This window comes from Falco peregrinus, chromosome 8 (assembly GCF_023634155.1).
Source record: "Falco peregrinus isolate bFalPer1 chromosome 8, bFalPer1.pri, whole genome shotgun sequence".
NCBI classification, from domain to species: Eukaryota; Metazoa; Chordata; class Aves; order Falconiformes; family Falconidae; genus Falco; species Falco peregrinus.
This window is the reverse complement of record NC_073728.1, coordinates 59,218,914-59,232,271: the sequence shown is the minus strand read 5'-3', so window position 1 is coordinate 59,232,271 and position 13,358 is coordinate 59,218,914. Positions and strand designations below refer to the sequence as shown.

The following is a 13,358-nucleotide window of genomic DNA, read 5'->3' as shown; positions in this document are numbered from 1 at the left end:
ACAATGCCCAGCCTGGTGACACCCAGTGCCATGGGCCTGGGGGCTTTGGTAGGCCTGGGGGGATATGGGGTACAGGATGTGAAAAGGGGGATGTGGAGGTGGGAGGCAGCACGTGAGGAAGGGGGTGGGATGCAGAGGTGGGATGTCACAGGGAGGGCTCCCCACACCAAAGGCTGAGCAGGACCCTCTGTGGGCGCATGCTGTCAGGGTGTACCTCTCCTCACTCACCTCCGCCACCAAGGAAAAGCTGCACTTTGGTCCAAACCCCTCCTTGAGGGTCATTTTGGACCCCCCTGAGTGGGGGTGATCTGCCAGCACCTCTTGGGCTGCGGAAGTAACGATTAAAGGACCAAGTGTTTAAAGCCCCCCTCCCTCCTGCGGGACCCCCCTCGCCCTGTCTACAGCAACTCCAGGGGGCTGAACCCCCAAACCCAAGAACGCAGAAGCAGCCCCCCAAGGTGGACAACCCCCAAAGCACCAGTGGGAGTGGGGCAGCGTGGGTCCCCAGGCCACCCCACAGCCCTGCTAGCACTATGTAGGTGAGAGCAGCCATCCACCCCCATAATGCTGATTTTCAGTTATTTTATACAAGGACCCGGGGCAGCCGGGGGCTAACACGCCCCCGACGCCAGCGCTGAGCCTTGGCCTTGCTAGGCACGCTGCACCCCCCATCTCTAGCGTCAGGACCCAGCACAACCATGGCCAGCATCAGCCAAAAGTGAAACGCCGAGTGTGAAATTAAAAGCAATCCGCCCTGGCATCACCGGTGACCGCAGCCCAAGGGCCGGAGAGCGGTATGGCTGTGAGGGGCGAGCAGGGGCAGGGTTCTCCATTGACTCCATCCCTTGGGTTCTCCATTGACTCCATCCCTTGGGTTCTCCATTGACTCCATCCCTTGGGTTCTCCATTGACTCCATCCCTTGGGTTCTCCATTGACTCCATCCCTTCTCCCCAGCCAGCCCTGGCGCCATCCCGGCCGGCAGGGGTGGCACAGCCAGCCTCCGGGGAGAGCAGGCTTAAGGAAGAATCTAAAAGCTTTTCCAGAGAGCAGGGCAGGGCCTCCTGGCTGATGCTGTTTCTGGAGGAGAAGCAGGCGCTGGTGGGGCAATGCTCCGGCCTCCCAGGTGGGGAGTCACAGCCCCTCCTCAGGGCTCAGAGCCTGGTCACCCCAGGCTCAGGTGATCCAGCTGGGAAAGCCCCAGGGCACCCAGGGGTGCACAGATCCCCCTACCCAGGTGCCTCAGGCCACCTGCATCCCCAGCTCCTGCCTTCCTCCCCAGAGGCTATTTTGAAGACAAGTAACTGCTGCTTTTTAGGTGATGCTGCATTTAGAAACCATCCGAGGTGTTAAAACACATAAAACCCTTCCATAATGTTTTCATCTCTCCCCTCACTCTCAGGCCACGGTGGGCACTAGGAGTTTTGGGGGGATGCAGGTTTTTTCTCACAGCCCCATCCCTCAATCAGCACCTCTGGGGCTGCGAGACCACCACCCCACCCCCAGCCCTGGGGCCACGGTCCAGGCATGTTCCGTGACCAGCCTCGGTGCTGAGGGCAAGTAAGGAAAGTCTGAACGGGAACTCAGTGAGCAAAACACCCAGCGATTTATGGAGCTGGGCCCAACTCTGCAAACCGCAAACACAGGCGATAAACAGGGGGGTGGGAAAGAGCCCCAGCCCCACCACGGGCAGGCTGAGCCCCCAGCCCAGAGGGGGCCTGTCAGCACCAAATCAGCCCTCGCTCCACACAGACTTTTCCATTAACTTCTTCAGTACCTTCCCCACCACAAGCACTATGCACACACAGAGCCTCCAAGCTGTTTTAATTCTGTACGTTGATTTTCCTGGGAAGATGCAGACCATTTTCCGGAGCAGCTTTCAGCCAGCTTATCCCCCGCTCTTTCCTCCACAGCCTGAGGCTGACACCCAGGCACAGCACGGGCTCATCAGCACCCTGTCACCCCCAAGGCTTCCTATTTGTGCACGTTTCGTGCCACCCATGAAAAACTTGACAAGCACCATTACAGGAGGCTGGGGAACCAGCCGTCTTCTGGTTGGAAAAGGAGCCATCTGGAGCAAGGAGAAGTTTCAGGACTCAGCCCAAACCTGCCTGTTCCACGGGGACCCTGACCCAAGCTGGTAGAGTGATTATTTCAGGCAGGGAGACTGAAATAACCCCACGGGCATTCACGTGAAGCCATTCATTACCAGCCCAACCTCCGTCTCGCAGCTCACAGCCCGCAGACCCTGCACAGACTGACATTTGGTGAACAAACCCACATCTCTCACTGCCTGTGGGACAACACCCCGGGCAGCGCAGGATCAGCCCCGGACAAACTCGAGGGGAACGGCTGAGCTGCAGGGCTCACCAGCGAACGCAGACCTGCCTCTGGGGTCTTCGTGGGCTGGGGATGCGCTGCAACCAGCGGGCAGCCCCGCGCCCTCGGCAGGACAAGCATCGCTGCTGGGGAGACACGGGGTAGGCAGCCACACGTGTCCCCCACCCACACAATGGGGGAGGCAACAGCCAGCCGCAGGGGCTTTGCAGGTGACGCAGTTCCTCGCTGCGTCACGCAAGACGAGGCAGCTAGGTAGGGCAGGAACGGCAAGAGCCATGAAACCCATCGACACTGCTCAGCCAGGAGAGTTTTTCTGTCCAGCCAGCCCCAGGACGCATGCTGAGCAGCCCGCTCTGCGCAGGGATGCGTGTGGCTCTCCGGTTTCTCTTCCTCATTCACCATTTCTCCCTTGGGGAGTTTCACATCGACGCAGGAAGTTGTTTCAAAGACGTCAGGTCGCCTAAGAAATAAAAGCCATTTTTGCTATTAATTGTGCAGCGAGCCCAGGGAACACCCTGCCCACGGCACAGCATGGTGAGGGCAAGTGGTAGGAACTGGGCTTACAGCAGCTCAGCCCCGACAGCCCTGCGCACCCAGCAGAGCTCCTGCTTCCGAAGATTGAGGGCTAATAAAGCAAATCCACCTTCCTGTCCTGGGCAAAGCTCCCGCCACCTGTGCAAACCCCAGCAAACCTCCCTGGGGGAGGATACGCCAAGTAGGGCGGTGGAACTGCGTTCCTCCTACCTCAGGTTAGACAGAAAGGTCCCAGCTGGTGCTTCAGCAACCTCCTCTCCAGAGCCAAACAAGGCCAATGCCACTGCCAGGCTCACCAGCCAGGTCCAAGCTGCCCGGAGGTCGGCCTGACCCTGCTGCAGATGAAGAGCCACTTCCCTTCTCACGCCCTTAAAGCGGTACCGAGCAGGCACCTTCCCATTTCCACGTCTGTCCTTAAAAACAGCAGGGCTAAACGAGCCTGCACCAGGGTGGCTGCGCCCTGCCTTGGTGGGCCACAGAAGGGAGATGGAACTGAGCAGAAAACATCTCAAACTGCACCTAAAGGTACGAGTGGGGCCTGTGAAAATCATACCGCTGCGAAGATCCTGTGTTGGATTTTATATTCCTGTACAGCTTTGCCCAAACATACCCTGTGCAGTAGCCACATTAATGTCACACGGGACAAAGTAACACATACCAGAACAGCAACAGGTTTCACTGTATATATGAAAAAACCACCCGACCAGGGCTGTTAGCATCACACCACACCTTCGCCTCCCTCTCCCCTGGGCTCCTCCGCCCAGTCGCCTCCTCAGTTCAGCTCCACGTTGGCTGAGCCACTGCTGGTTTCATGTTTTCAGCACCTTCTCCAGAGTTCAAAGAACACTTTTAAGTACAGGAAAAGAATGGATTGAACTCCAAATAGCACACTCTCTTAAGACAGTAAGGGAAGTCTATTCTAAAGTTTTCCATGTCCACATATAAAATTACAAATAAAACACTTCAGCTGTGCCAAGGGAAATGCTGGTTTAGGAATATCAATCAGTCCAGGCAAAGATTTTTTCCACAGAAAGGGGAAGTTGCGTATTAAGCAACAGTTTGCAGAAACCCCAGCAGTAGTTAGCTTGCTTGCAAGCCCGGCTTTCTTCTACACAGCAAAGGCACCTCCAAAAAAATCATGACTCACTTCGAAACCACAAGCATCCAAGTAGTTTTCACTGTGAAGACCGAGACACACCATGGCTTCAGACCAGACACCCGTGTTTCTTCTGCCATGAAACTCATCCCATTTTACTGTGAAAGAGCTAGGGCTCAACAACTGAAAACCAATCTTGACAGGAGCAACATTCCCTGGATCTATTCCAGGCTGAGTAACTGTACCAGAACAGAGACTGCTTTGAGAGGGGCACGCCTCCAACACTACCATCAGCCAAAGCATCCTTTCCCGTGTGGGGAGGGAGGCTCAGGAGCAGGCAGGCGAAGGAAACCCCTGTGAAGCGTTTTAAGATGCAAAAGGGTGGGAAAGCGCCCACACGACGGTGGTGAGGTTCTCAAAGTTTGGGGTCTGGAGGCAGACTTTGCTCAGGAGCCCAGGACATCAGACCACCAGCTTCCAGCCTCATTTTATAGGTCACACATCACGCATAGGACTATTCACATCTGCCATGTAACTGTGCTAAGAATCCTAAGGTTTTTCAACCACAACCATCACTTAAACCTCACCACAACTATTCCCCAACATTTCACCAGCTCCAGATGAGCTCACTCGCTCATGGCCAAGAGTTCCACTGAACTGAGGCAGCAAAGTGAGGCAAGTTGTATCGGCCTCTACAACAAACTCCTACCCACCGCACCCCGCGCTGCAGCGGGATCACAGGGTAGCACAGGGCAGACCCCCATCAAAACAGCCACCACATTGCGCGAAGGCCGACAGCACCACAGCACAGGAGGCATTCTGACCGTTCCATCTCTCTCAAAGAGGCTGTAGAAGCCAGTTATTTTAACCAGGAGCATACAGAGTCCGCCAATCTTAAACTATGCTCAAGTATGCCCATCATACGTTCTCTTGGTCTAAAATCTTGCTACAGCAGAGGAAGCGACAGGAACAGCAGTGATTCTGAAGCCTGGAGAGCTAGGAAGAGAACACTGGCAAAGGTGGAAAAGGGCATTTATTCCAGGTGATGGCAGCACATTCCATGGAGGTCAAACGCTGCAGGAAGCGCAGTGTGCCTAAGTGAGGAGTCATTTTTCTTAAATGCCTCTGGAAGTATAAATACATAAACAGAGCAGCCGAGGGAGCTGTAATTCTAGTGCTTTTAGAAGCTTTTCCCATGTATATTCGAGAGCACCTTTGCTGCAGCAGTAACAACCCCAAGCCAACCAGAAGACCAGCTTCAGAGCACAAGCTGTTCATGGATGGAATTAAACCGAAGCCACTCAACTTCTAAGTACACCTCAGTAAGAAAACACAGTTGAGCAGAGGTTTAAAAGAGAGCTTTAATAATGAAAGGTGCAGCACTGTTTACAGACGACGTCCCCGGCGACCACCCTTCCTGCGAGTGCTGTCAGAGGGGATGGGGGTGACATCCTCTGTGGGGAGAAGAAAATCCAAAACAGAGTTACCTTCCACAGGTACCCCAAGAAACCAGCCAGACACAGCCACCCAGGCCCAAGTCACACCAACATCCCATGGCTGCACCTCAGCAGGCAACCACCACAGGAGCCAGGCACAGGAGGAACAAACGCTCCACAGGAGTGAAGCCTGTGAATTTACGCAGAGCTTTTGATGTTTAGGAAGCAAAAGTCCCCGTCTCCCATCCACTTACACATGCAGCCACAGCATTTCCAAAGAAACAGATGGTGCCTGATGTAATTTCCAGAGAAGCCATCACCACCACTTCTTGTGACTCCCCTACAAAGTTTGGGACTTGCCCTCAAACAGCTGGAGGAACTCCATTACTACTGTGTTACAGTCTTAAATCGAGACCAACATGCTCCAAGCGACTGAACAGCTCTGGTACAAACGCTGTTACATCAGAGGAGCACCAGCATCCTGCTGCGCAGCTGGGGTTTATCACACAGACAGAAACCTGGTTTCTGAAGTCTGCTCACACCACCTCCTGGTGAACCGCCAATATAAGAATGTTTAAATTAACCCGTACCTTCAGTGCTGTCAGACAGAGGCTAAGAAGAAGATCCCAAAGCTAAATCATTGTACCGAGTGGTATACATGCCTACAAAGCTCCTTTTACTACATAATCCCTCAAAACAGTTTTGGTTTGGTGCCTTTTTTTTTTTTTTTTTTAAAGTTGCAAGGCTCTGCACTGATACACCATGACTTATGTGTCTAGCTATCCACTTTCTCCATCACTCACCAATGCGGCCGATCTTCATTCCAGAGCGAGCCAGAGCTCTCAGGGCTGACTGGGCACCAGGTCCAGGAGTTTTGGTCCTGGAGGAGAGTGTCAAAACAAACAACCCCTTAAATGATTCAGAAGCTGAACACAGTTCACAAACAACTGACATTTAGAAAACCAGTTTTCCCATTCCAAAACATCCAGATTCCAGAACTCAACCTCCTCTTGTCCCCAGACCCAAACCATTCACCATCAGCCACCAGACAGGCACTTCACTCTCATTCCCAGGTAACACACGAGTTTGACAGCACCTCCCCACCCACTACCAGGTAAGTATGAGCACACCCTAGCTCGAGTCAACTGAAGATGCCCGTTCAGGACAAGTTCCACGTGCTCAGTGAGGGATGACATCAGCCAGCCACCACACAAAGTGACAGACAGGCTCTGGGTGAATTTTAAAAGTCAAGTTCACAGGATACACCTACCTTACCAACTAAGGCAGTACAAAGGGATGTGGTACAACCTGGAAAAGTTCTAAGACTGGACACAACCCCTGGGAATGCTGAGCCCAGCCCCTCCAACGTACCGATTTCCACCAGTAGCACGCAGCTTGATGTGCAGGGCAGTGATGCCCAGTTCCTTGCACCGCTGGGCAACATCTTGGGCTGCCAGCATAGCTGCATAGGGAGAAGACTCATCTCTGTCCGCCTTCACCTTCATGCCACCAGTCACACGGCAGATGGTTTCCCTACAAAAGAGGAAGGTGACGTTCAGAAAGAAAAAAGCCCTTCCCTCCCTCCTCCCCACAAACCAGCTTCTGGATACAGACAGAACCCGGTGCTTTGAATGTTACTGGATTAATAAGCTGCCATCCAGTACCTCAAACACAATATTCATCACAGAGGAGCACACAGCGCCACAGGGCTGCATTCACACATGCACACATGCCATGTCATCTTACAGCTCAGCAGAAGCTCAAGGACTTTGGTGGAACCTCTAGCCAAACCTAATTTTTGCTTTCAAAACCAAAGGAGCCAGGTACTACAGCAAGGTGATCACTGTTCACTACTCACTTGCCAGAGAGATCAGTCACATGGACAAAAGTGTCATTGAAGGAAGCAAAGATATGACAGACGCCAAACACATTTTCTCCTTCAGCAACCTGAGGTCCCAAGCTGATGACCTGCTCCTCCTTCTTCTCCTTGCCCTTACGAGGTGCCATTTCTGAACAACAAAAGAGAAGTATGAGTGATGGTGGATTTCTCAGCATTCTTTTACAGGATTTTATGAAATTCCCTGCTACTGCAACCCTTTACCAAGCAAGATAAATGAGTTACCATTGCCAAAACATAGGTAGCAATTCTGGGGTACAGGTAGAGTTCTTCTAACACCCAAGATTCCCAGCTTTGTTGTACGCTGGCAGACAGGTCACAACTGTTTAGCAGGGTCTGTTCTGCAGCACTTCGCAGCAGGAGCTGCCTAAGCTGTGCTTCATGGCAGCTGATGTCCCCAGGCACCACCACAGCACGGCAAGAGGGAGCCCCTTTCCTTGATAACCAACAACGCCGAGACATCCCCCTTGCTCAATTTTATGTATGACTTTACAGAAAGAACACACCTAACCAAACAATTATTGAAGACCCAGGTACTCTCACGAAGCTCTGACTCTGCAGACCTTTCAAGTACTTGCTTGAATCCTTCCACGTTACTGGTGTCCTAACCACATCCTTGGGACAAGCCCAGGTAACTCCTCTCCCTCTGAAGCCTACACCCAGCTATGGAAGACAGCAGACGGCACTTGGCAGTGCTCGGTTAAGCGGCTGGGGATCCCGTGCAGCTGCTCCTGAGCACAGGAAGACGGTTCCCTATTGCCCTCTCCTGCCAAATACCAGCTACAGCTGGCGCCTCGCACAAGAGAGAAGCCCACTAACTTCATTAAGCAAATCAGCCTAAGCATGACCTACTTTCATCCACAAACACGGTCGTCCCGACGCCACAGAACACAGCACTGCGCACCAACCCCTCGGGCCAGGCTACAGGCCCCGCTGGCAGAGCCACTTCCCCCGCCCGGCACAGCCCGCCGAAGGTCCACGGCCGCCGCCGTCCCCAGCCGGGGTCCGTAAAGCCCGGCCACACCGAGCCGGCAGGCAGGGCAAGCTCGGAGCCGTGGGAGCTGTAACGGCGATGCTGGCCGCGGCACCGAACCCGCCGCTCACCTGAAGCCGCGCTGGGCGCAGCCCCGGCCGCTGAGGGCCCGGCGGGCGGAGGTTCGCGCTGCCACCGGGCCCGGGGGTGGGTCGGCCCGCAGCCGCCTCCCGCAGCCTCGGCCGAGCGCAGAGCCACGGACCCGGCCTCCCCGCTCCTCCAGCCCGCCACCCCCAGCCGGGAGCGCCGGCCCTGCCCCGAGCGCCCAGCTACGCCAGCCCCCGGCTCGCCCGCGGCCTAGCGCCCCGCTCCGCCAGGCGCGCCTCGCCCGCACCGGGCACGCCGCCCCGCGGAGCCCCGGGCCCGGGGAGACGGGCGGCGGGCGGGGAGGCCGCGGCGAGGCGCGGGCGGGCAGATGGCGGCGGATACGCCGCAGCCCCGCGCTCACCTACCGTCTGCTCCGGCGGCCGCCGCTGGAAAGGAAGCGGCAGGTCGGGGGGCGGAGGTCACCGCCGCTCACCCGGAAGCGATGGCCGGAGGCGGCGGGTGGAGGCGGGGGGAGCGGCGTTCCCGGGTTCGCAGGCGCAGGGCTATGCCCCGCTCCCGCCCCCACCCCCGCCGCGAAGCCGGGAACGGCGCTCCCGAGGGCAAGCCGGGCCTCCCCCCCTAAGATGGCACGGCCGCCCTCCCGGGTCCCTTCCCAAGATGGCGGCGCCTTCCTCACAGGGGTCCCTCCCCAAGATGGAGGCGGCAGCTGGCCGAGGGTCCCTCCCCAGGATGGCGGAAGCGTAATCCTGAAGCGGTTTAAAAAACAACTGGAGAAAAACCGGTGTAACGCCAGCACTCTGCCCGCTCGCGATACACTTCCCGGGCCTGATCCTGCCCTGCTTCCAGATGCCTCCCCCCCGGTGCTGGGCCGCGTCCGGCGCTTCGCGCTCTGGGGAAGCAGAGAGCTCGGAGCGGGGCTGGGGGTGAGCGACAGCCCGGGAGCCCACCCGTGGGTGCCTACATGGGGAGGCTGACGGGCCGCCAGATCTGCACCCAGGAACTGCGCTCTGAGCTCTGTGTCCGGCTGGAGGAGACGCAGATGGACGAGGGAGGGAGGGAGGCTCCTGGTAACGGCCCCGCTAGGGAGTTGTGCAGTCCAAAGGCCTGAAAACACACCTGCAGGGAGCTGCTCAACTGACAGCCTTTGCTGCCGGCTCGCGGGAAACTCCTGACCCCCTTCTTGCAGCCACCAGCCCCGCAGCTCTGGGGTGCTGTGTGTTTTTGGGGGAGGATCCACGTGCCTAGCAAGGCTGATATCTTTCACGGTACTTTTTCCTTTCTCTGGCTGAGCATCCCTGGTCCCTCCAGGATGCAAACCTCTCAGCTGCCACCTGGGAGAAGCGGTTGGGTTGGCAAGGCCCCCTGCTCGCCTGCACTCCCCTGTACTGGCCTTCTCTCCCAGGAAAGCTCTCTGCGCTCACGGGTGTCGCCATAAAGCCTGTCTTGACCTCACGGGCAACCCTCACCTGCTCCTCTCTTCATTTGTGGTTTGCCACTGTGTCAGGAACCTTCCTGTTTAAACATTGAAGGAGAGGCTTTTAAAATATACATTGGCGGGACTGCTGTAATTCCAGCCGGGGGCTCCAGTGACGCTGGCTGGCCTTGGCCTGATTTGAAGGAAAGGGGAAGGAAGGAGTTACCAGCAGGCAAGTGCTGCAAGGTCGGCCTGCATTAGGCCACGTGTGCCATGGTGGCTGTGGGTGACCCATCTGAGAAGGAGCTGTGGGAAGGGTGAAGGGTGTGCAGGCAGCCTGAGCCGGGCAGGGTGGATTCCTCCCCAAGAAGCTACATGTGCAGGGCAGGCTGCAATGATCCTCTGCGAGGCTTGCGCCAGCCTACAGATGTTCCCCTGGGACAGATGCAAGCCAGAGGCAAGGAAACAGGCAAGCCTCCACTTATGGGGTAACAGGCTGAAATCACCAGTTAAGCTTCCAAAAAAAATAATAAATCAACCCAGCAGTTCAAAACCCAGTGCTGCCCTCAGTCCTGAAGCAGCTGGGAGGCAAGCTGCTCCCAGTCCCTCCAGGCTCTGTGCTGGATGAGGCTTTCTCCACTCCCCACAAATTTTTCCTTTTTGCTTCGCTTTGCACCAGTACTTGCATGTCTACAAGGGAACTGCCTGCCCTGCAGAATGTTCCTGGGGCTCGAATGCCAGCTGTGGCCGGGCTGCCCCAGCAGCCGAGTACAGAGCTGAGGACCTTCCCAGGCTGGGATGAGTGAGAAGGGAGGCACTCACAGGGGCTGCAAGGGCTGCGTCCTCCAGCCAGGCCAGGAAGGATGCTCAGGCCACGGTGGGGTCAGTGCCAGAGATGATATGTATTTGCTTTGAGAAATCCCCCAGATTTAGTTCCTTAATGGGTAATTAAGATTCCAGCTGCTCCTTAGTAATAGCCTCTCCAGCCCATGGGAAACCCACAGACACAGTGACGCTGCAAGCAGATTTCGTAACTCAGCCAGTGACTAAACAAAAAGGGAGCCTGAGAGCGAAGGCAAATGGAAACACTGATCTCGACCTCTTCTCCTGCCGGGGCTTTGGCCTTGGTGTAAACTGGTCCTGGCTGAGAGAGGTCAGTGGCTAGTGACTGGCCTGACCTGCGAAGGCCCTGGCTCCAGGCTTCCTGCGAGGAGGAATGTTTGGCGCGCAAATACCACTTTCGTGTCTGCATCTTGTTCCCATGATCCATCAGACCAGTGGCCTTACTGGTGGCCTTGAAACAGAAACTGGAGCTGGAAGAGGCCAAAACTCTCCCTGCAGGCTGAGCCCTTGCTGTCTGCGTGGTACAGAGCGGGGTCTGCGGTCAGGGTTCTCAGTTCCAGGTCCCTCAGAATGGGATCTTTCCTCTAGTAGCCCTGGAAAAGAGAAATTCAGGACCCTGAATGCAGCCATTCACAGGTAAAAAAAAAAAAAAAAAAAAAGAGAAAAAAAGAAGAAAAAAAGCAGCTTTTCCTATTGCTTTTAAGGCTGGTTTTAGTTTCAGAAAGGCAGTTTGTGCATGCACACATGTAAAATGATGTGTCAGAAACAGGCGTAAGAAGATTATAAAAGAAATCTCCAACACTGAAGTTAAAGCACTTAAGGAATTGGCAGAGACTTCAAGAGCCGGTTTCTGGTCCTAATGAAGTCAGTGGAAGTGCTGCCATGGACTTCAAGGGGACCATAATTTGGCTGTAACTCAGCAGGGAGCTGAAAGTGTTGATTAATAAATTGGAGACAACGCGGAGGAAAGCCACTGAACTTCTATCCGACAGATGCACTGAAGAAGAGCCTGTAAGTTAAAGCATGCAGGAAAGGAACTGGTTTCCTTTGTGTTTGCAAACAGAAGATAGCGGGAAAAAAAGCAAAAAAAAAGCTACCTGATACTCATGTAAAATAGTAGAGCTGGCATTAATAAATACCAATGCCTCTCTGAGCAGCCTTCTGTTTCAAATGAGTAGGTCATTCTTTAAAAAAAACCAAAAAACTATTAGCAAATGCCAGACCAAGAATTCAACAAATTCCTTTTTCTCCGAAGTAATTATTAAGTGGAAAACTTTACCGCTGGAGATTGTGGATTCTGCAGATTGTCCTCAGAGTTTAGTGCGTGCCTTTGATTACTCATTGCTGGCTTTTTGCTCAGTGATTTGTGCATGAGTCTCCTCTGCTAAAACTCTGACGGAGGTTAGCATGGCCTCAGAAAGTGTTCCCGGTGGAGATATATTTTCAGGCTGAGTTTGCAAATCATTTAAGGCTGAAAAAAAATCTCTTTAATACCCTTCACAGCAGTTTGCAGTTGAAAAACTTCCTGTTTGTCCCTTTTTGTTTTCTGAGCTTTCAAGTAACTTTGGCGTAGGCAAGATACTCAGAAATCTTCAGAGAAAAGGCTTGTGAGGGAAGCAAATGTTTAAGGATAAAAAGTCTTAACTTCAATGAGTGCTTCAGTGTGTTAGAAAATTTGCAGCCATAATTGTCTGTAATTCTTTGTGCTCCTTCCCTACGATTTCCTTTCTTCTTTTCTTTTTGTTTATCTGCCCGTTGCATTTGATTGAAATTGCTTCCTCGACTCCCGTTGAGTGGGAAGCTCTCCCAGAGCACGCCACTAAACCCAAACCCAAACCCAGCAGACCTGCTGCCACATCTCATCCCTGCGGGCTGGACGTGAAATCTGGCAGGGTCTCCTCCGAGCATCCCTTCTCATGCAGGTGGTGAGCCGGAGCCAGGCAGCTCTTGCTGGCAGCTGACGTGGGCTCCCCTCCCTGGACCCGAGCGTGTCTCCGCACGCCGGCAGAGCCCCTGGCAGCCTCCGCAGGGAGGGCAGGGGCAGGAGGAGAGCAGCTGAGCCGCGTTAAGCTCGTTTTTCCCCTCTCTGAGGAATGAAGGGAATTTTGTGTGTGTGCATGCAAGTCGGGGGGCAGCCAGCCCGTGACTCAGACGCGTGCCTTGAGCTTTTCTTGGGGTCAGGGTGGAATAGCTGAACCGAGGTGATGTACGGGCACTCGGAAAACACACCCGGGTCCTGCGGGTGGAGAGGAGGATGGGGACAAGCTCAGGCTTAACTGGCTTCGAAGAGCTGAAGCGAAGGGTGCACACCTTCCGGGAGCAAGATGAAAGGGCTCCGCGGGAGGCATCAGCCTGACACCCCAGTTACACCCAACAGGCTACCTGGGCCTCTCCCTTCGGGACACCCCGCCGCGCTCGCCCCGGGGAACAGCCGCGGGAGCAGGGACCCGGTGGGAGCGCCGCCGGCCGCATCCGCGCTCGCGCCCCAGGCCCGGGGGCATCAGAGCCCTCCCGTCGGGAGATTACCGGCACCGGGCTGCGCTCTGGTCGCGGGGCCGAGGAGCTGTGTTAGGCGGGGGCTGTGGGGAAGGGCAGCCCCGGGCGGGGCCGGGCCCGCCGGCCGCGGGGATGCCGCCGCCATCCCGCCCTCCCCAGCCCCGCTCCACCAGCCCCCGCCGCCGCCCGGGCGGGGAGCCCAGCGCGGGCCCCGGGGCGGCGC

General features: G+C 55.5%; 1 protein-coding gene across 2 annotated transcripts; it reads right to left on the bottom strand.

Moving 5' to 3' along the window:
• Positions 1-5,309: 5,309 nt before the first annotated feature.
• On the bottom strand, positions 5,310-8,935 carry RPS14 (ribosomal protein S14). Of its 2 annotated transcripts, none has more exons than XM_055813185.1 (5): positions 8,787-8,935; positions 7,263-7,413; positions 6,776-6,937; positions 6,208-6,284; positions 5,310-5,422 (listed from the first exon to the last, which is right to left on the bottom strand). In XM_055813185.1, the coding sequence occupies exons 2-5, from the start codon at positions 7,409-7,411 to the stop codon at positions 5,355-5,357; spliced, it is 456 nt and encodes a 151-aa protein (XP_055669160.1). In that variant the 5' UTR covers positions 7,412-7,413; positions 8,787-8,935; the 3' UTR covers positions 5,310-5,354. The 2 variants fall into 2 exon arrangements, with proteins under 2 accessions (XP_055669160.1, XP_055669159.1); XM_055813184.1 differs by having other exon boundaries at positions 8,783-8,828.
• Between the last annotated feature and the right edge of the window lie 4,423 nt (positions 8,936-13,358).

Excerpts from the sequence above, each read along its gene's own strand:
- RPS14 (XM_055813185.1), bottom strand. The coding sequence starts at position 7,411 with ATGGCACCTCGTAAGGGCAAGGAGAAGAAGGAGGAGCAGGTCATCAGC. Across the intron at positions 6,938-7,262 it reads GTGACTGATCTCTCTGGCAA|GGAAACCATCTGCCGTGTGA; the intron begins GTGAGTAGTGAA and ends CCTCTTTTGTAG. Across the intron at positions 5,423-6,207 it reads AATGAAGATCGGCCGCATTG|AGGATGTCACCCCCATCCCC; the intron begins GTGAGTGATGGA and ends TTCTCCCCACAG.